This window comes from Epargyreus clarus, unplaced genomic scaffold, assembly GCF_041222505.1.
Source record: "Epargyreus clarus isolate Ecla_fem2 unplaced genomic scaffold, WU_Ecla_fem_2.2 ptg000027l, whole genome shotgun sequence".
NCBI classification, from domain to species: domain Eukaryota; kingdom Metazoa; phylum Arthropoda; class Insecta; order Lepidoptera; family Hesperiidae; genus Epargyreus; species Epargyreus clarus.
In genome coordinates, this window is record NW_027332234.1 from 3,015,818 (window position 1) to 3,038,073 (window position 22,256).

General features: G+C 38.8%; 1 protein-coding gene across 2 annotated transcripts in view; it reads right to left on the reverse strand.

Annotated features, from left to right (window-relative positions):
* Positions 1 to 3,791: 3,791 nt before the first annotated feature.
* The window catches only part of cutlet (chromosome transmission fidelity protein 18 homolog), a 41,191-nt gene continuing 22,726 nt past the window's right edge, over positions 3,792 to 22,256 (reverse strand). For both annotated transcript variants that reach the window (XM_073088638.1, XM_073088639.1), the window contains exons 15-16: positions 12,289 to 12,343; positions 3,792 to 4,181 (exon numbers count right to left, since the gene is read on the reverse strand). In XM_073088638.1, coding sequence (XP_072944739.1) covers positions 4,078 to 4,181; positions 12,289 to 12,343 — 159 coding nt within the window. In that variant the 3' untranslated portion in view covers positions 3,792 to 4,077. The remainder of the gene's footprint in view (positions 4,182 to 12,288; positions 12,344 to 22,256) is intronic.

The following is a 22,256-nucleotide window of genomic DNA, read 5'->3' on the forward strand; positions in this document are numbered from 1 at the left end:
ACCGGAACACAGCAGCGCCTAACACTGCTGTTATCAGGTAGAAATAGGTGTGGCGGTGGTGCCGCCGGAGTCGAACCACAAAGGGTTCTACCATCTTCAAAAGCTTTTAGCATTGACGATTCACGCTAAGGCGATTGGATTAGGAGGTACTCGTGTCGTTGCTGCATGTAGCTTTCATAAAACATAATTTCATTTACCATCATTTCATTTCAAAAAAGGCTAGTTTGTTGGGGCCCTTACGCACGTAGCAACGTTTGCGTGTGTAAAGAAATTCAAAAAAATAATTCTTTAAGCATCACTATGTACCTATATAATAACACTCATAGTAATGTATTTGTATTTTCGTAATTTAAAAATGTTGTATAGTCCACGTAAAACTGCTAGTCCGCTTTGAATATAGAAATGAATCGCGTCGCCATAGTAAATTGTATGTCTAGTTGACTACACCTCCCCGCAACAAATTCAGAGCGGACTTTACACTTTTACTTTTCTCCATATTGTAAATCGTTTTGTTGTGGTTAAGCTACTCTGGTTCTAACAGCTACAATTTATAACCACTATACTAATTTAAAAATGAAATAAAATTAGACGAGTAGGTAACGTAGACATTTCTACTATCTATATAAAAAAAACTTAGGTAATCTAAATAACTTAAAGGAAAAATGGACCGGGTTAAAAGAATGTCACCAATACCGATAATTTCTACACCTAAGAGCGTTTTCACATTATCCGATCCGATATCGGTATCGGACGCCGATACGATATCGGGGTAAGTAAAATGTATGAAACATGTACCTGCCTTTCACATTGTCCGTTTCGATATCGGATATCGGAGCCGACAGCGATATGCTGGCGACACCATCGGACGCCCGTGAGCCGTCGGGCGATAATGTTTGTATGTGTGCTCTACGTGTATCTAAATTGTCTCTGTGTGCGTAGAGCCCTATGCGCGGCGGCCACTTTGAGCTTGTTTACTAGTTTGGTTGTCATCATGGCGTCGTCATCATTTAAATACGATATAATTACATTAATTGAACTGGTAGAATCTAAACCATGCTTGTGGGATAAAACTCACGAGCATGGTTCTTTCTTATTCTTTAGGCCCCACAGCCATTCGAAAATGTGTGTCTTGTTTCTTGATACTGTTTGTGAGATGAATTAGCAAATAATTGAATGTGGATTCACTCATACGAAAGTAATTAAAAAACTTTCTAGGTGCGTGTTGTAGCTTGCTAAAAAGAGTGTAAAATGCTCCCTCTGAATATCTAGCTTCCACAATAGGATGTATCCAATACTGTCTGTGAACAGATCTTTTTTTGCGTCTCAAATATAAGAGATACAGCAAATAAAGTTTTCTATTATAGTCTGCCATGATGACCTGTCCGCACTAAGCTATCGAGCAAATGGCCGTATCGGAACGATTTTGTCGGAAATATGTGAAAATAGCACATGGCGTCGGCTATCGGATGTCGGCTATCGTCGTCCGACACCGATATCGGATCGGATAATCTGAAAACGCTCTAATGAATATTAAAATGATTATCCTATTGAAAACATAAAGTACTGTTTGAAATCTATTCAAACTATTTTATTATAACACAAATTCCCGCACCTTTGTAGCAGCAACAATCGTATAAGAAAAACTGAACGTATGTGAATGCATGTAATGTGTTTTTTTTTTATAATATAGGAGTAGCAGACGAGCATGCAGACCACCTGATGGTAAGTGGCTTCTGCCACCCATGGACATCTGTAATCAATCCCAGACAGGATTAGATATTCCTGTCTGAGGTCGGCCACAAATGCGCCGCTACCCCTGAGGACTAAGCTGGAACGCCTCGGAAAAGTATGTCTCCCTTACCACACCCTTCAAACCGGAACACAGCAGCGCCTAACACTGCTGTTATTAGGTAGAAATAGGTGTGGCGGTGGTGCCGCCGGAGTCGAACCACACTGGGTTCTACCACCTTCAAAGTGTGTTTAATTAAAACATAACAACTGCTACCCCATGTTCAAATTGGGAATCCGAAGCATACGCTGCTGCTGTTTAGTTACTGCTGGTCACCCATCCAACCTCCGATCGCACTCGACAGTGCATAAGACGATCAGTACCCTTACCATAAGTTATAATGTTTTGACAAATATGGCTGTTTTGGTTATTGTTTACGTATTAGTTATATAATGCGTCGGGATGCAGCAGCCAGGATACAGAAAGACCGAATTACTTATATATATGTATTTAATCAAAACAGAATGTTACATGTTTTGGATTAAATGTAACCTAAATTATAACTAACTATCCTAAGTGGGGCAATGTTAGCGCCCAGGGTGAATTCCCACGTTCGGGACTGTACGATGGAAACGGAGCGGTGGTGCGGAGTCAGCGTTCCCACGGCACGGCGGCGGTGCAGGATCGGATGTCTTTCTAGTAATTTTGTTTAATTCTAATTTCTAACTATGGTGATTAAGGCCAATATATAACATATTGGCCCATACGATTTCCTAGTTCTGACACAATCCGCTAGGGGCTATTGGAAATTGTATGGGCAAATACATAAACAAATACCAAAACAGTCATATTTGTCAAAACGTAAAAGCTCATGGTAAGGGTACTGAACGTTCAAAATAAAATATCTTGGCTTGAGCGACTATTCCCTTTTAAGATGAGTTGAAAATTTTGTTCTACCGTCTCAAAAGTGTTGTAAAATGGGAAGCAACAAGCAAGAACAATTAAAGCTAAACCTAAAAGCACCGTGTAGTTAATCACCGCAATTCGCGCCAAAAACAGAACAATACTCGTAAATGTCACTTTGACGTATTTATGAATGAAGTTGCAAGAACAATGTACGTAAATTACACGCTTTTATTAATAACAAAGTGTTATGTACTCAGAAAGTTGAAGTAATAAGAACCTAGGACAGATTCGTGTTGCATTTTCATTTAATACCGTAAGAAAGGAACATTCTCCCATAAATATTAATAAGTTGGAACAACTCTCATAAATAGCAATGTTGATGTATTTATGAACGAAGTTTGTTCTTGCTTCTCCCTTTATTAATTACGCTGTGTTATTTAAACACAAACTTTTAGGTGATAAAAGTTGGTATGTACCTAAGGAAACTTAAGGATTTGTAAGATTTATGTTTTGCAATTGCAATTTTCTAAGTATTATTGCGTGAGACCAAAATAAAAAAAAATGTCTTATCTGCCCCATAGATTAGTAAAGATACTTCACCGCCTTGAATTGAATGAAGCCACAAACAGCTTATTATAGTAAGTTCTTTTTTTGAATTCTTGACAAATAAAAACATTTTTAGAGAAAATTTACGAATAAATAACTAATAATGCGTAATTATTTACATATTAAATAAATAATTTATAATAATAATTTCAAATATTTTAGGGACATTTTAGCACGGAGACGTGGCAAAACTTTTTTACGCAACTATTTCAATTGTCAAAACTGGGTACATTTTCTTGTTAGGAGTGAGTAATCTTTACTAATCTATGATCTGCCCGTACATAGTTTCAATCAGAATTATGGAGTCATGTCCAACATGTTTAGGAAGAGCTCACTACTTCAGTGGACAACATGGACAAGAAACAGTTTTCATAATCGACTTATCGATTTTTTTTCAAGTAAAGATATCGAAATTTCAGAATTTTAGTAAGCCTAGGCAAAAATTGTCCAAATCTCAGTGTTTGGTAGGAAACTGGAATAGTTCGATTTTATTAATAACAGTCTCTAATATTTTAAAGAGATAAGATGTATAAATAAATGAAACAACAAGTTAAACATCAAACAGTTTAATTTATTAATCAATTTATTAAGTAGGTAACTGAAGACAATGTAAAAACCAAGTTTTATATAATACACAGGGAATTTTAGATCATATCTCACTTGTTATGCCAGAAATAGCACCAATGATCATGATAAGAGTTTTAGTAAAGTATTGAACATTACTGCCGAAGACCACTAAAAAGAGATATTCTTATGATTGTAATTAAACTATATCACAACATATGGTGGACTGTGCACTCGTTAGTTTCTCCAACAACATTATGTTGCCTTTGGCATTACAATAAGTCTCGCATCCGTACATTGCGTCGAACGGCGTTGTTGAATCCCTCACGATACTGATAAAACACGTTGCTCGATGAGATGACGTCGGCCACAGCATCTGAGGACAAAAACACTATATTAGCATCGATACATTACTGTCCCACCGCTGGGCAGCAGTCATATTAGCACCGATTGGCAATTCAATACTGTTCCATCTTTGTGCAGCAGTCTCATCTTAAACTAAAATGAATTTTGGTCATTACCGAGTCAATAATTGGTGGTTGGTAGGCTTCACATATCTAACGCCTATTGTTATTTATTAACAACCAATCTATCCAATGTTTACTTTGCTTACCAAAGAACAAAATTTGATAATTTATTCCTACTAGAAATTGCCATATTTCGAACTTTGATTGACAAAAATGGAATAAAATATTAGTAAGGGAGGTTTAAATACATCTGAGGAACGCCACTATGCCTTATTATGCAAACGAGTAACTTGTAAATCAATAATAGACTTAAAACATCATTACCGTACATAGATATCGATGTATTATACATATAAACCCGAATAACATTAGGAGGAGGTATGAAGGTGGTAGAACCCTTTGTGGTTCGACTCCGGCGGCACCACCGCCACACCTATTTCTTCCTAATAACAGCAGTGTTAAGCGCTGCTGTGTTCCGTTTTGAAGGGTGTGGTAAGGGAGACAGACTTTTTCGAGGCGTTCCAGCTTAGTCCTCAGGGGTAGCGGCGCATCTGTGGCCAACGTCAGGTAGGAATATCTAATCCTATCTGGGGTTGATTACTGATGTATATGGGCGGCAGTAGCCACTTACCATCAGGTGGACTGCATGCTCGTATGCTGCTCCTATGTAATAAAAAGAAAAGTCCTACCTAAACCCGACCCCAAATGTGTTGGAACCTTTGAGGACAAATTGGAGCACCTCATATGCCTATCACATTTTACAATACATTTAACCGCCTTGCAAGGCAGAAATAGGCTTCGACTGCTCCCACTTTCACACATCCAATAGTTTGTGATCGTTGGAACTTTTGTGGACTAACTGGAACACCTCAACTCAACTCAACGTCCCACTTTTCAAAACATTAAACTGCTTTTGCAAGGCAGAAATAGGCGTCGCCGACTGCTACCACGTTCGCACATCCTATACGGTTATCCACAGTACACGGTAGGTAAAACGTAAGTAAATTTTGGTAGCAGATGCGTTCAGAGCAATAAATGTCCACACACGGTTATTAATTTCAATTAAACGAGAATTATTGCCTGTTGGATAACCGATACTGTGCATTTGCGACAACATTTTGAACGCATTAAGTAAGGGTTATTTCTGTTATATACTTAGATATAATGATGTCCCGAGTCGGCCATTTTTGGTCTTCGAGTACTTTAGTACTCATATAAAAAAGAATCGAGTCAGTACTCGAGTCCAGAGTATTCACAATGCACTCGAGTTAGCATGAAGTACTCGAGTACTTTGTAACACACAATCCAATAGCACGGAAGAGCAAAAAAACGACTCCTTTGCCTATATAAGGTACATAAGATTGGAGTCAGTGTATGAGTACCGTCAATATTCGAGTATTACGGGTACTCGAATACTGACTCGAGTACTTTTTTAGTACACGAGTATGCGATTTTATGTAAATACTCGAGTACTGACTTGAGTCGACCTGACTCGGCACATCTCTAATCAAAACAAAAACAAAACAAACGCTTTCTACAGTCACAGCCCCACACTAGGATTCCCTGTATCGTGGGTGCCATGGACACACACATAGACAAATACACAAACACCCAGACCCAGAAACAGAAATCTAAATTCATCATTTAGGTATCTGTCTGGCCGGGGATCGAACCCGGGACCCTCTGCGTGGCAGACCGGTATGGTGACCGCTCCGCCACGCGGGTCGTCAGATATTGTTATGTATGTTTAGTTTTGATTAGTTAAGTTTCTATAGAAGTAACTTATGGTAGGTCATCATCTAAGGCGCTACGGCGTGGGCCTTGGCCTAGTCCAGCGTATTCTTCCAATTTGGTCTATTCTTGGCTTTCTCTCCCATTTCTTCACGTCCAGAGTTTTCAGGTCCTGTTCAACTCCGTTTGGCCATTTGAGTTCGGGCCTTCCACGATTTCATCGCCCATCTGGTTTACCATTTAGTAGACGTTTGGATACTCTCACTTTGGGTTTCACACATCTTTTCTACATGTCCTGCCTGGAAACTTTTATGACATTGATAATGTTAGGCTCGTCATACATATGGTAGACATTCGTGGTTGCATCAAGTTCGCTAAACCCCGCTATACTTCTACCATAACTTATTGTAGATGCCTGGGACAATTGTATCATATAGTCTATAGATACCATAGTTAGGTGATCATCTTTAACCCTTATCTAACCATTATAAAAATCTTCAATATGCCACTTTATAGGCTAAGTCCGACTACATAATTTCTGTATCAAACTGTCTTTTATGCTAAATAGTATTTTTACAGACAGCTGGCTGTAAAGCCAGCCATCCAAAGATAAATGACATACATTTTATCGGATATGTCAAATTTACTTTCCACAGAATCCGAAACCTCGTTTAAGGATGTACTCGTATATAGGACATAATATACTAATAGCTCAAAATGAGACTAAAAACGAATCCCACCGTACATCGCTGACAAATCCATTAGGCACAGTGAGTGCAGTGGGCGGGGCGCGGCACAATCCAGCCGGGTGTTTGCGCAAGTTAATTGCACCCATTGTGCGCGCTATCGCATTATGTAATCTTGCGCGCTGGTGGTACTTGTTGTCTTTAATCACCCCCTTTGCGTGCTTGGTGCAATTTCACGTAACCTTTCCATACGGAAAGTTCTGAAAAAATACCAGCATTACGGTTTGGACTATTACGAGTAGCATAGTAATTTAAAATTCAGCATCTCAAGCTGGAATGAAATTATGCGCATATCAACCCTTAACTACGAGATTATTTGGGAAAAGTATCGAACGGAAACCTACGTGGCCAGTAATTTAATAAAAAGTCTCAAATGGGTGTGAAGTGTGGATAATCCTAGATTGTCCAGCGGAAACTATGCCCCCAGGTCCTTCCACTCTGGGAGGAGATCTGTGCCTTGAAGGAATGTAGCCTTCATTACTCTCACAATTTAGACAAATCCATTAGGCACAGTGAGTGCAGTGGGCGGGGCGCGGCACAATCCAGCCGGGTGTTTGCGCAAGTTAATTGCACCCATTGTGCGCGCTATCGCATTATGTAATCTTGCGCGCTGGTGGTACTTGTTTTCTTTAATCACCCCCTTTGCGCGCTTGGTGCACACGGAGGTGTATTTATTCAGGACTTTTCTTATGGTTTTCATAACAGTTAACGTATGGACTAAAAGCGTAATAGTTTAAAATTCATGCCAGAAAGACTTCATAATTCATAATTCCTAAGTTTTTTCTGATTATTTTAAAGTTATGTGCATATTACAAACTAATTATGACTTGCTTTAAGAAAAATATCGTAAGGAAACATATATGCCTAAAAATTCTGTAAAATAAGTTCTCAAAGGTCCATAAATACACGTTTGGTTCGCGGGAAGTATACCTTAAACCCTCTCATTGTAAAACGAAATCCGTGCCCACCTCACCTCACACACCTCATACGTGAAAATCCGAAAAGTCGTTTCAGATGTATGCATACGCTCAAAAACATTACCCCCAACAGACGCATAAAAATATACACGTCTATATTAGTTACAATCTTTTAAAAAATGTTTTTGGAGTTTACTCCTTAAGAAACGATTTGAGTTATAAGGCCCGGTACGGAAATTTTATGAGGAGTAAAATCAAGTGTAACACGAAAAGTTGAGGCGTAACGTAGAAAGAGACAAACATATATATCTGTAGGATTGAACGTGTAAAAGAATGAGATGGAATACATTACACAGCGTATCTCATTCTCGGGGTCTCCTCTTTGCGCGATACTTCGTAGTCTCACTGTATAGTTCACTACCTCCAGTCTGAGAGTTGAATGTGTGCGTATGTTTGTACGTGTGTGTTGCGCGCCTGCGTATTACGAAGTTCTGCCACAACTTGTATACTGCCGAGTACAGGGTATGCATGCTGTATAATAAATGCATATAGTAGCATCTATTGTATACATCTATATACAACGTACATAAACAGCAACCTAACCATCAAGTTTTAATGTTTTGATTTTAAAGTTTTCTTGTTATTATTATTTATATTATTTTGTAACATACTTTATGTAATACGCATTATTGAAGTAATATAAATAATCCGAATAATTATAGATATATGTTTGTTTCTCTTATCATTTTAGCAGATGCGTTCATTTACCCTTTTTTTCTATTCGATATATATCATAATTATCGTTCGTAAGGAGTAAACTCCAATCGTGCGTCGTAGCTGACACATACACACTTTTTTTTTTTACATTTCTTTACAGAAGACGTACGTCGTCTTTTTTCACGCCTCATGCGTACGCACCCTTACAATCTAAGCCCCGCGGCACAGTGTTCAAAGCGATAGTGATCAGAGTATCGCCGCACAGTGGCTCCAATGCGCCTGTCCACCAGGGCTCCGCTGACCTACTCGAGCTGGCGAGCTGAATAGACCCTCATTACTGAACTGAAACGATCCCTCGTTCAGCCTTGATAAAATGATGTGAGAATGGAAAAACTGTTAAAGATTTTTCAGTGGCTGTCTTTTAAGATTGTAGTCCAATAAAAAACCTTTTTTGTCTTATAAGTGGGCTCACGTTTCAATTGGGTACACTCGTCCCGCAACATCTCCATACCTAGATAAATTCCCCATAACTATAAAAACTCTTCCGAAAACTGCCCAGATCTGGGGAAATTTTTCCCATAACCGGGGAAGACTGGATCTCACTCCACCGCGCTTCTTCTGCGGATTGGTCTAAAAAGATTACCTTGCAATGGTGTATTAGCTGAGGACCGCATTTTAATACACCGCGGGTTACATAGTTAATTCTTAATTCTTTACTTATATTCTTTTTCATAATCAGTCATAAAGTATACTCATATATGTTGTCCATTACAATGAGGTTTTAAATTCAAATCACCTATGTTTAAACCCCGCGGCACAGTGTCCAAAGCGATAGTGATCAGAGTATCGCCGCACAGTGACTCCAATGCGCCTGTCCACCAGGGCTCCGCTGACCTACTCGAGCTGGCGAGCTGAATAGACCCTCATTACTGAACTGAAACGATCCCACCTTCAGGCTTGATAAAATGATGTGAGAATGGAAAAACTGTTAAAGGTTTATTCAGTGGCTGTCTTTCAAGATATAACTGCGATCTTTTCTTTGTCCCATAACTGAGCTCACGTATCTCCTACAACTGGGGACACTTACCCCACACCTAGGGAAACACCATACCTGGGTGAATTCCCCATAACTATAGAAACTCTCCCCAAAATTGGGGAAAGTCTGCCTACAGCTGGGGAAATTTTCCTCATAACCGAAAAATACTGGTTCTTACTCCACCACGCTTTTGCTTCCAATCCATTTAATTCCATGATAATTGCAATTGATTTTTAATAAGCTTTTTAAGTTTTCATGCGCACGTAGAACCGAAAAATCACAGATGCGCACCTGCATCCAACCACAGTCTACTTACTACTAGTGCTTCACGTCTGTTTACCCCTTTTGTGCCACAAAAATCTTATGAGACACCAATACAGACAATGTTAACAGCACAAATTGTTCGGAGCGTTGCGTTCAAATCGACTCCGTTGTTTGATTTGCTCACAGCGCTCCCACTGTAATAACCCGCCTGATTACTTGATTCCTCAAATTCTGTTAATATTCCCTCTGGTTTAATTTACCGCTCGATTTCATTGTTTCGCCGTATCGCTATTGGCTAAAGTAAATTACGGCCGGTATCATTAAGTAAATTGATAATTTTGGAACTTGTTGAAAATTGAAATTGTATTGGTTTTGTTCGTTAGTTTTAATTAATTGTTCTAGTGGGTGGTTATTAAAATAATGATTTCGTGATTAGGATTTTGAGTTTTGTTTGAGATACTCATGATAATAGAGATAGAGAGATCACGCTTGACGCTTTCTACACAGATGCATACATCTTTCCATGGCCACACATAAAGACATAAAATAGAATTTAGATGTTTAATTGGTCGGGAATCGAATTAAGAATTCTTAGATTTGTAGATTAGTATAACGATCGCTAGACCATTGGATTCGTAAATGACTACCACAAGGCACAAATGTCACTTATAACTTAAATGGAGTAGATAGTTTTAAGTCAACATCAACGTGGAATTCAGTAGTTAATTGGGTAGTAAGTTACACCTAGTGCATTTAAGCCATAGGATACGAAGCTGATCGAGCTGCGTATCGGTTGGCAATTTTTCATGAGCCTACTAACATTCTATCTATCCTACGTTTTACCTATGAAAGATAGACATTTGACAAATTTTTTCGATACGGAAATCGGTTACCGGAAACCAGTTAATTAATACTCAATCTATTTAAATTTTACTTCACAGTACCATTCGATCTTTGGGAGGTAAAAGTTTGTCAAATCGATTAGTAATAAAGGTTAGATAGTTCTAAAGCACCAAAGCTTAAGCTTAGTACCAAGTCTTAAACAACACAAGAGTAATCTATTCTCAGACGGCAAATTAAAATAAATGGAATATTAATGTTAAATCAAACAACCGAGTCAATTCCGACGCACCGCCCGTACAATTAGTTTATACAGCGGCTCATTACAACTTGCCCGCCATTGTTTGAGACTCGGGATTAACCGCTCTACGCGAGTTTCACATGAATGTACTTACATTTGAGATCTGATCTAAACGTGTAATTAACTGACAACTGGAATTATTGTAGATCTAAAGCCGAGTTTAATACTTGTCCTTGGATGTCGTAGAGATTGGTACTACAATCTATGAATTTCTTAGCTCTACCTTATATAAGAACATTTTCATACATAATATTCAAAATACAATCAATCATCGCAATCACAAAATCATGTTACATATAAAATAATTTTCATATCAATCACATTCTGTAACCGTAGCGCAGCTACGACAACTGGCCGTAGACCCGTAGACGCGCCGGTGTCTCGTTGAGGAGCTACGTGACTAGCGTTAAGTCTCATTCAATGCTATTTATAAATCGCGTTGAGATAATACCTTGAATTCTGAGACTGGTAAAGGTCAGAAACATTAGGAAATAAGATAATTACGAAAATTAAAATAGCTGTTATTCCTTAAAATTGCTTTCATATTAATCATAGAAATCATTCTGCGTTCTGTTTTCTCTGTCAAAAGCAGGTATTTTGACTTATAAGTATTATTTTCCTATATTATATTAAAATTCAATTTTATAATAACTTATTTAGTTTATGTATAGTTTTAAATGTTGCATCGGAGTAAACTTTAACTAAAACAGATAATTGTATTCTCGTAATATTAGGGCATTATTCATATGAAAAATTAAAACATCTAAAATATTAATTTAATACTGAAATCATACCAACTATTTTTAATAACACAAGTGACACAGAATGTCCCAACAATAAAACAAAAATATTAAAATTAGAAAACATTTTATAAGAATCTCGTCGCGAATATAACTAGCTAAACATAACCCGATCTCACTTACCATCCACGAAATCAAACATCTATTACAATTTCCATTCACGACTAAATTATCTGGATTAATATGAGAACGGTAGACAATCGGTTAAGTACGGCGATTACCGTGGATCAGGTGTTCGATTCCCGGGCGGGTGACGGCGAATGAATATTAACAACCCTTCCTGGCGGGGTAATTGAAAATAATAGGCGGGCGAGTAACTCGACGTATGATTAACGTTATGTGATAATAAAGGGGATGAGCGCTCGTTTTCAAATGTGTGGTGGTGGGGGCGAGTGTTTGTTTTACTGTGTAATCGCTTCGACTGTTTTAATTGAGATGAATATATGTTATAGAATATACATAATGGACTTTCTTGTCATAGATGTCTTGATATTTTTTTAATTAGAGTCCCAAATAAACTTTACGTCATAGACAATAGACCTTACCCAGAGATGAACTGCTTGTTCGTTTTTTGATTTAATCTTTTAACAAAGAAATATAATTCAGCACAAACGTTCTGATATTCGAAAAAGATTATTTTTATAAAAAAAAAAAACTATGTTACCTTGTTTTTGCATCTGTGCGATTGGTACTATCCGCCCAAAGAAGTCCTTGTGAACCTAGAACAAAAAAAATAGTTTTAGGGTTTTGATGACTACATTTTTTATGAAATAGAAGTAAAGAAAGGCAAGTATGCAATGCTGGAAGTGGCCATCCACGGACAATAGTTTCAGACCCTGATGTCCTACTTTACTACGGCTCCAGTTACATTCTATATCTAACTAACTTATAATACTAATTTAGATTTTCACTCAATTAGTAGTCTATAAGCGACAGCCTCACTAATTAAACCAGAAAACAGTTGCGCTTAACACTGCCATTATTAAGAAGAAATAAATATTGCGGTGGTATCTCCGCAGTCCAACCGCTGAAATATTCTACCACCCCTAAACATAAATTCACACAATAACAATACAGTTTCATTAGCCACATAAGTATAAACACTTTTGGTCTGTAATTTGAAAATGCTCGTAACTAATGTTGGGTGCGCAAACGTGTTTCTCGCGCGCAATTAAAAAACATATCATTTGCGGCGTAGGTCCCGCCCGCGGCGGCGCATCGCCAATTAGGAGAGTTTAGGCTCTATGCTTAGTACAGCGGAGCGGAAAGCACTGCTTACGTACAACTTTGAATTTTATTTGTATACTTATCTACTTGTAAATAGTAGTAAGAAATCTTACCATATCAGATCACAATAACAAAAATTGTACAGTAATCTTTTACGTTTAGAGAAGTTCATTTTACACTCTTAATTCATGACTTTGTATAAAAAGAATACTGTTATGCGTGTTGATTTAGATTTTTAGATTAACAACTGTAGCATCGATTAATTTGCGCGATAACTCAACACAAGACGCCCATTACGCTACACTATGGCTAAGCCCTAAGCGACTAGTTAGGAGGTTACCGCGGCACTAAGGAGGCGCGGTCCGGTAAGGTTTTTTTCCGTAGATTACGCAAAAAAAATAAGATGCAGGTTGATTTTCTTGCATTTTTTCTTTAACTTTAAATGATGTGTCTTATAATGTCATAACATCGAAAAATTGAGATTTCAATCCTGAAATGAAAATGTGAAAAGTGGGAATTCTATAAAAAAATATCTTAAAAACTCAACACCATACGTCCGCTACGCTATGAGCGATCCCTAAGCGACTAGTTAGGAGGTTACCGCGGCGCTAAGGAGGCGCGGTCGTTAGCGGTCGCGGCGGCGTGTCGTTATCGCGCGGTGCGACACGAGTGCGACCACTCGACACGTTACTCTTCTTGCTCCGTTAAAAAAATAACCGCCCTGAACACCTTTGTTTACGTGCTTTCAGATGATGGGTTAACATAGTTTTGAGGATTATGGATATGTATGTTAATATGGTTATGAAAAAATTATATTTTATAACTCGCACTCTTCTCTAACTTCACGCACACTATCCTTCTTTCTTCGCTCGTCTCTCTTTTCTCTTTCATGCATAGGTTGTCTGGAAGAGATCGCTACTTAGCGATAAGACCGCCTATTGCATACTGTTTCACCTGTTATGTATATTGTGTATTGTAAAATTTCAACTGTAAGTGTGCAATAAAGAGTATTTTATCTTATCTTATCTCGCACTAAATACATACAAATGTCTATTAGGTGAAGTAACCAAAGAATTAGGTGGATTTCCTACACAGTTGTTATTTAAATTAGATGAAAAGAAATGACAAGCTGTAAAGGGCTACAGTTGGCAATTATTTTTTTAGCTCACTGCTGACCGCGGGTTACGCCTGACAACTTAATGTAGCCCTGAAGCATACTCCATTCTGGCTCCAACAAGAGCATTTTTTCAAACCGCCCAGCAGGCCTTCAACTGAATGTAACGATTGCTATCTTATAATAGCAACCGACAGCTTAACGCGTGAAAAGTACAAAAGGTTACTAAAAGTTTAAACAAACAATTAGTCATTACAACACAGACAAATAAAAAAACCTCCTAAAACGAAACAAGTAGTTTGAAGGTGGTGGTGGAAACCCTTTGAGGTTCGAGTCCGGCGGCTCCACCGCCACACCTATTTCTACCTAATAACAGCTGTGTTAGGCGCTGCTGTGTTCCGGTTTGAAGGGTGTGGTAAGGGAGACAGACTTTTCCGAGGCGTTCCAGCTAGTCCTCAGTGGTAGCGGCGCATGTGTGGCCAACCTCAGGTAGGAATATCTAATCCTATCTGGGGTTGATTACAGATGTCCATGGGCGGCAGTAGCCACTTACCATCAGGTGGACTGCATGCTCGTCTGCTACTCTTATATTATAAAAAAAAATAGCAACCGACAGTTTAACGCGTGAAAAGTGCAAAAGGTTACTATTTAAACAAATAATTACTCATTACAACACAGACAAATAAAGAAACCTCTTAAAACGAAACAAGTAATCCTTACTAAAACCATCCACCCCCATTAACGACTTGTCATTACGTCAGTAACAATAATAACGAATACGAATGAATTGATAGGCAAACAGTATCAATAGAACAAACAGCAGACAATAGCAAACCAATTACTAGTTTGTTACTGAGACCGAAGTCGCAATAACGTTGGACCGGCGGCGGAGAGGCGGTACAAGCGATAAGCGATTACGTTTTTTAAAGTATCACCATTTTTCAAATCACAACTATAAACATTAATTTATAAAACAAATTGTGAATTAATCTGATTGTGAATCGAGAGTTAATGGCAAATCAAAAAAAATCCTCGTGCGAAACTAAGAATGAATAATTCCTGTCTTTTGCCCCGATTATCACGATGACTTTTAGAGATTAAAAATCGCCTTTGTTAAGAATATGTTGTTTTCGAAAGAAAACAGTACTAAACATACGACATGTTTATCTGCCTACTACATTGTGTTACAATATTTTCGCAATCGTTTTGTTTTACTGCGACCCCAACGTGATTTGTGTTCACAATATTGTCACTACAACTAGCTTAAAATACCGTGCTACGTTTCAGAATATACAGTACCCTTACCAGGAGTTTTTACATTTCGACAAATATGACTATTTTGGTGTTTCTTTACGTATTTGCCCATACAATTTCCAATCAGCGCCCCTAGCAGATCATGTCAGAAATAGGAAATCATATGGGCCAATACGTAAACAAATACCAAAACAGTCATATTTGTCGAAACGTAAAAACTCCTGGTAAGGGTATAGATCTGTATTTTTATGAAAACCAGCATATACTTACTGTTCGATACATTTAGTATGTAGAGACCTACGGTAGTTACAAAATATCCGTTAGCAACACCGCTACCGCTACTCCGTCGCTTACAACTTGGCCCAGGCCGTAACTTCGTTCAGGCGCAATATTTCCGATTACGCGTCTCCCGCGCGCTCCGGCGGTAAATCGCGACACATACGGGCATAAACACAATTTCGCACTCATAAAAGTTATCGGTACACGACGGTACGTTACGAGCCGATATTGGCTATATCGGGCTTATTGTCAATCACGTGATGATTTGCCCGCAACTTGATAGGTTAATAATGTTCAGAGGGGATGGTGTGGGATGAAAGTAATATAATGTGGATTTATTGGTTGTTTTAGATATTTTTCTGTGACAAATCCGATGATACTCCAATCATGATTACCTAATAATGATAAATATAATAATAATAATAAACGCTTTCTACACTCACAGCCCCACACTAGGATTCCCTGTGTCGTGGGTGCCATGGAAACACACATAAACAAATACACAAACACCCAGACCCAGAAACAGAAATCTAAATTCATCATTTAGATATCTGTCTGGCCGGGGATCGAACCCGGGACCCTTTGCGCGTCAGACCGGTATGGTGGCCGCTCTGCCACCCGGGTCGTCAAATATGCTTTTATAGCCACATATACCTAATACTTTAAAATACCATATATTATACAAGAGTGGTTGTAGACGAGTTCAGACATAAAGGTCTGTCTTTTTTTTATAATATAAGAGTAGCAGACGAGCATGCAGTCCACCTGATGATAAGTGGCTACTGCCGCCCATGGACATCTGTAATCAACCCCAGATAGGATTAGATATTCCTACCTGAGGTCGGCCACAGTTGCGCTGCTACCCCTGAGGACTAAGCTGGAACGCCTCGGAAAAGTCTGTCTCCATTACCACACCCTTCAAACCGGAACACAGCAGCGCTTAACCCTGCTGTTATTAGGTAGAAATAGGTGTGGCGGTGGTGTCGCCGGAGTCGAACCACAAAGGGTTCTACCACCTTCAAGTCTGTCTGTGGGCTTATCATAATCATTTTCGCAGGTAAGACCATGAAGTCAATCCCTGATGTGTTGCTACATTCGATGATTATCACATTAGATCCAAGAGAGAAGAAGCAGTTTACTTGAAACAATCATACCCTCAATATCCTCCAATATGGTATACCAAGCACCCTGACCGCACACGAAAATAAGTTTAAACATTCATTCTGTTCTCAAATATTTATCGCAAACATAGATACTTCGCGTAGACAACATTTTTCCGCGCGAGTGCATGGGGGTGCCGGGGGGAGGGGGTGAAAGGGGGGTGATGCCCCGCCCCGCCGCAAACAATACAATCAGAGCCAATCTGCCGCGCAAATAGGAAAATAGAGTGCGCGACGAGACAGGGCCGCCTCGGGCGCCGGCGTGCCGACTGCGACACCTTTAAGCTGTTTTCTTGATACTGGATCCCATGTTGAGTCATTTCCATTTTGACTGGTTCGTGAGGGATTCCATTGCTTTACTTAGGCGAGGAACTGGCGTTAATGAAAGATTCACACTTGAAAAGGCTTTTTTCATAACAGTGAAATGGACCATGGACCATTACAACCAACTTCATACAGAATATATATTTATATATTCACTTGGCAACCACGTTGGTCCACTTACAATTACTTAGAATAAAGAGCTTTAAAGGTCACACGGATTTTACGTGATTACTGTACCCATTGTATACCAATAACCATCTTCGAGGAAAATACGAGTTCTGTTTGAAGTGATGACATATAGATACTTAACGATTAGTCCTCCTTAACGAAAACAATGTATCAGATAGGAATATGTCGGATGGTAACCTATACACCATATGGGACCTTAAAAGATCTTGGACCTCTACGAAGACAACAAAAAAGATTTTTAAATTAATGAATAGAGAAAGCCGCAAGAATAGGACAACATTTACCTACCCGACATACAAAGGACGGAAAATTTTTCGTCAAGTAAAAAATCAGAATAATAGTCGAACAATTGAAAAAGAAAATGATTCTAGATTTAAAAAAATACCTTTGTTAAAAAATGACAGAACTTTCTAACCGGAAAGAACTTAGAAAAAAGCTTCTCATCACACTCAATTAAACCCTTCAAGGAAACCATAACGCATACAAATCCAATTCTACATAGGTATAGAGGTACTTTGTCTTAAATGATTACGAAATCAAATTCAATCAGAATAAAGAAACAAAAAACGGCAAAAGCCCAAGAATCCGCACCAGCATTTCAAGTGGGATCGAGCGGTATCGCGCGCGGATCTCTTCGAATCCGCGCAATTTTCCGCCGGTCATTTTTCATTGTTCCGAGCCCCGGGCAGGGCCGCACCCGATACTTATTTGTTCCTACTCGTAAATAGAAAACACCCCGCGCTTACACGATATTGTGTTTACGAGCTATATGGAACTAGTGGAGCTTGTTTCAAAGTTTTATGAGAAAAAAATTGGCGTTGAGCTCACCGTAAGGACAATGAATGACGCGGTTACACACATTCGACTTTTTTCTAACGCTAGAGTGACTTTCCGATCTTAGGGTTAATAGTATCGGGAATTATTCGAAAATCCTTGTTACAATTACTCTTAGTTTTTCTTGAATATATTGTGTTTATTATTAAGAGATTACATACAAAGTTAGGGGAATCTTTCATATATACCACCGCCACACCTATTTCAGCTCTGTCTATTTGAAGGATAAGATACGAACCACACAGAAGGAACACAACTGACCTGACTTAAGAACGAATTAATTTACAGTTGCAGATATCCATGGACAGCAATTACCACTTACCATCGGGCCCTTTGTAGCTCTTCCACTATTTTTTTTTTTTATAATATAAGAGTAGCAGACGAGCATGCAGTCCACCTGATGGTTAGTGGCTACTGCCGCCCATGGACATCTGTGGTCAACCCCAGATAGGATTAGATATTCCTACCTGAGGTCGGCCACAGATGCGCCGCTACCCTTGAGGACTAAGCTGGAACGCCTCGGAAAAGTCTGTCTCCCTTACCACACCCTTCAAACCGGAACACAGCAGCGCCTAACACTGCTGTTATTAGGTAGACATAGGTGTGGCGGTGGTGCCGCCGGAGTCGAACCACAAAGGGTTCTACCACCTTCAAATACACAAATATACGTTCAAACCTATAATATTAATAAGAGCGTATAATACTCACTTTATTTGCGTAATTAACCTAAAAATTTAAATCAAATAATATCGTGTTCTGACTTATTCGTATAGTATCATCTCATATCTAGTGATGAAGTCACAGCAGTATATTTATAAAAATCTATCATGATTAAATTTTATGAGATTTGAATATGATTTATCGTAACGTAACGCTCCAGCGTAATCGCTTCCGTTACAAAGACCGTTTCACCAAACCGTTTTTTCCTCTCATTGCCCGGCCGAAGACGTATAACGTCAATAATACTAAAGCAGACTTAAATATACATTTAAGTGTATTGTACTTAACTTGGCCAATATTTTATTGTCTTTGATCATGTTCCTTTATATCAGTGATATTATGACAATAGTGGTCTTACTTTCATTTCATATTATGGGCAGTAATAAAAGCCTCCTAAAGTATCGGTGGCCTGACCCTTGTAAATAGCCTTTAAGCCCATAAACAATTCACGAAGACCCAACGTAAGTGGAGAAAAATATATGGCCATGTAAGTAAGGATTTTTATTTACTTAGGTCCATTATAAGTTACTTTTATTTGGCTGTGATACGTTTCCTACGTTATGTTTTAATACATGGACGAAAATTGTATATAGGTATCTACTGTATATATCTATATGTATAATTTTTACATATACATATATACATATCGATATCGTTGACAGCATATTACTGTTCCACTAGTGGGTAGGGATCTGCTCTCATTGAAAGGACTTAACATCTTAAGCCACCGCCCTGGCCAAGTGCGAATTGGAAGACTTCACACACAGTGGTTGAAAAGCGGCCTTTCAATTGAGTTGGAGAGTCCGAGGTTGAAATCCCAGGCACCTCTGATTTTTCAAAACTATGTGCCTATTATAAATTAATTATCACTTGCTTCAACGGTGACAGAAAACATCATGTGGAAACCTGAGCACCTGAGAGATCTTAAAAAAAGATTTCAAAGGTACGTGAAGTCTACCAATTCGCACTTGGCCAGCGCGGCAGACTGAGGCCTAATCCTTCTCACTCTAAGAGGAGAACCATGCTCACTCTGAGAGAGACAGCAGTGGGACATTAATGGGTTGATGATGACACACCTTTCAGAACTTTATATAGGAATCTAATCTCATGTGTTATAGGTTAATTGTAGCTGTCCTGTAGCCCACTTACCATCAGGTGGTCTGAATCGTTTGTTATTTCTTTGTTTCTTTGTTGTAAAAAATAACAGGAATCCGAAAAATAAATTACATTTTAATCCCAAACCCCCTAATGTTGTTGGAGATTACTTTTTAAATTCTCAATTGACATTGATAGGCGATCGATCAGTAATTCTCCTTCGGGAAGTATCATTTCTGTTTTAACTTGAGTAACAAATCGTTTTCGGATGTAATTTGTGTGAGAGCAGCGCGTCTTGGGTTTTAAGTAAGGGTAAAATAAGATATTATTTATTAAGTGGGCGCCTTGTGCAAATAAATTAATGATGTTTAGAAATATTATGTTGATAAAAAGATTTTGTCTTTTATATTATGTTCTTTTTTTATGGGTTTTAAATAACTTTATTAAAAACAAAAAAAAAATAGCCATTTAACAACTACTTCCATTGGGCTGGTGATTTTGATTATATTTAAGGACATTTTTGCCAGGGTACTTTTTGTTACATTTTGGTAAGTTTCTCTATAGTCGGACACTTCACGACAGGGCGTGGTCTTATGATAACGGTGGTGGTAGATCCTCCTTAGAAATATCGCTGATATTACCAAATTTGTTGTCTTTAACGTGTTTTTGACTGATTTCTAAGATGAAAAATACGTTTACATTGACTACCAATTCCATATTTATCCGGAACGAGAGGATATTTCGTAAGGCAATTTGAATATCTTATTTTGTTTACTCCTTCAAAATTAAAGACATTTTATCCGAGATCACTGACCAGAACACCAAATAGGTGTCACGACACACACGCACAAATTCATAACCCCATCCTCATTACAGCATTGAACCCCGCGGCGTACAGTTCAAAAGCAACAGTTGCTGCCAACGTTGCGGTAATCATCTTTTTGTGCGAACACAAACACCGGGCATATTGCGACCACCCTATCTGATTAACGCAAACAATTCTGAAAGGCCTGCCTGCCCACCGCTTTGAGTGAGGCCTCGCGGGCAAATGAGAACGCAAGGGTTAATTGCAAATTGTTTGAGCGCATTTCTTTTTATGCAGTTTGCGGCGACATCGTTGGATTGCATGATTGTGTTCTATTTTTTTTTTCAAAGGGAGTTCCTGATTTGTGTAGTCATATCTAGGTTCAAAATAGCAAAGATGTGATACTGTCTATACCCACACATAGCCTAATATCATTCCCAGTATCACAGGAACTATAGACGTACGCGAAAGATGTGTATACAAACACCCACAACAAATATCAAAATTTATGTATTCGATGTCTCTAAACCGAGATTTGAACCCGAAACAATATGTCCATCAGGGCGCTATTTGTAGTAACCACTACATCAAGCGAACGTCAAGAAGTAGTATGCTAACGTGTCATACTTTCCTGTCATGAGTACCGTACCGTAACGTATCCATATTCGAGACAAGAAAAGTGATTAAACCACCGAATTATCACATTTGGTTCGACTCCGGCGGCACCACCGCCACACCTATTTCTACCTAATAACAGCAGTGTTAGGCGCTGCTGTGTTCCGGTTTGAAGGGTGTGGTAAGGGAGACAGACTTTTCCGAGTCGTTCCAGCTTAGTCCTCAGGGGTAGCGGCGCATCTGTGGCCGACCTCAGGTAGGAATATCTAATCCTATCTGGGGTTGATTACAGATGTCCATGGGCGGCAGTAGCCACTTACGATCAGGTGGACTGCATGCTCGTCTGCTACTCTTTTATAAATAAAAAAAATACACATTTCAACAACCAAAACGTAGTAAGGTAAACGTAGTATTTAAATTCGAATCTTTAGTACGGGCAATTGATTACACTATCTTCATTCTACAAATACACTATTATATCCAAAAACATGACAAAAGCTCATCATTCGTCCGTGAAACCAATAAAAATGTTTACAATCGCTTTACACTGAATACATTCGCGCACGCTTGTTAACCGCGTCGCGACGCAGACGTGCCGGCGCCGCGCTACGCCGGCGGCGGTGCATATGGCGCTCGCGTACTCGATAGGGTTGAATTATACTATTTTTTTTAATCGACAATGTTAAACCAGACAGGTTACCTTCGTGACACCTAACGACAAGGCAGGCTGGCTACCTGATAAATAGTCACCGTCGCTTATGGATATATACAACACCAGTGGAGTAGCCAATCTATCGCCAGTTTTAGAGTTGAGTTCTTTTTGAATCATTTTTGTAGAGCTTTATAGCATTCCGGGAATATCTAAGGAGGAAGTTCATTCCATATTTTTCACGTACGTGGCAAATCGAACCGTGAAGGACCGCCACTAGTTAAGTTGGTATCGATGGAACTTCACGTTATTGTCCAAAATCCAGATTAAATAATATTTTTGTACCAGAACAACGGCCCAGTGCCAA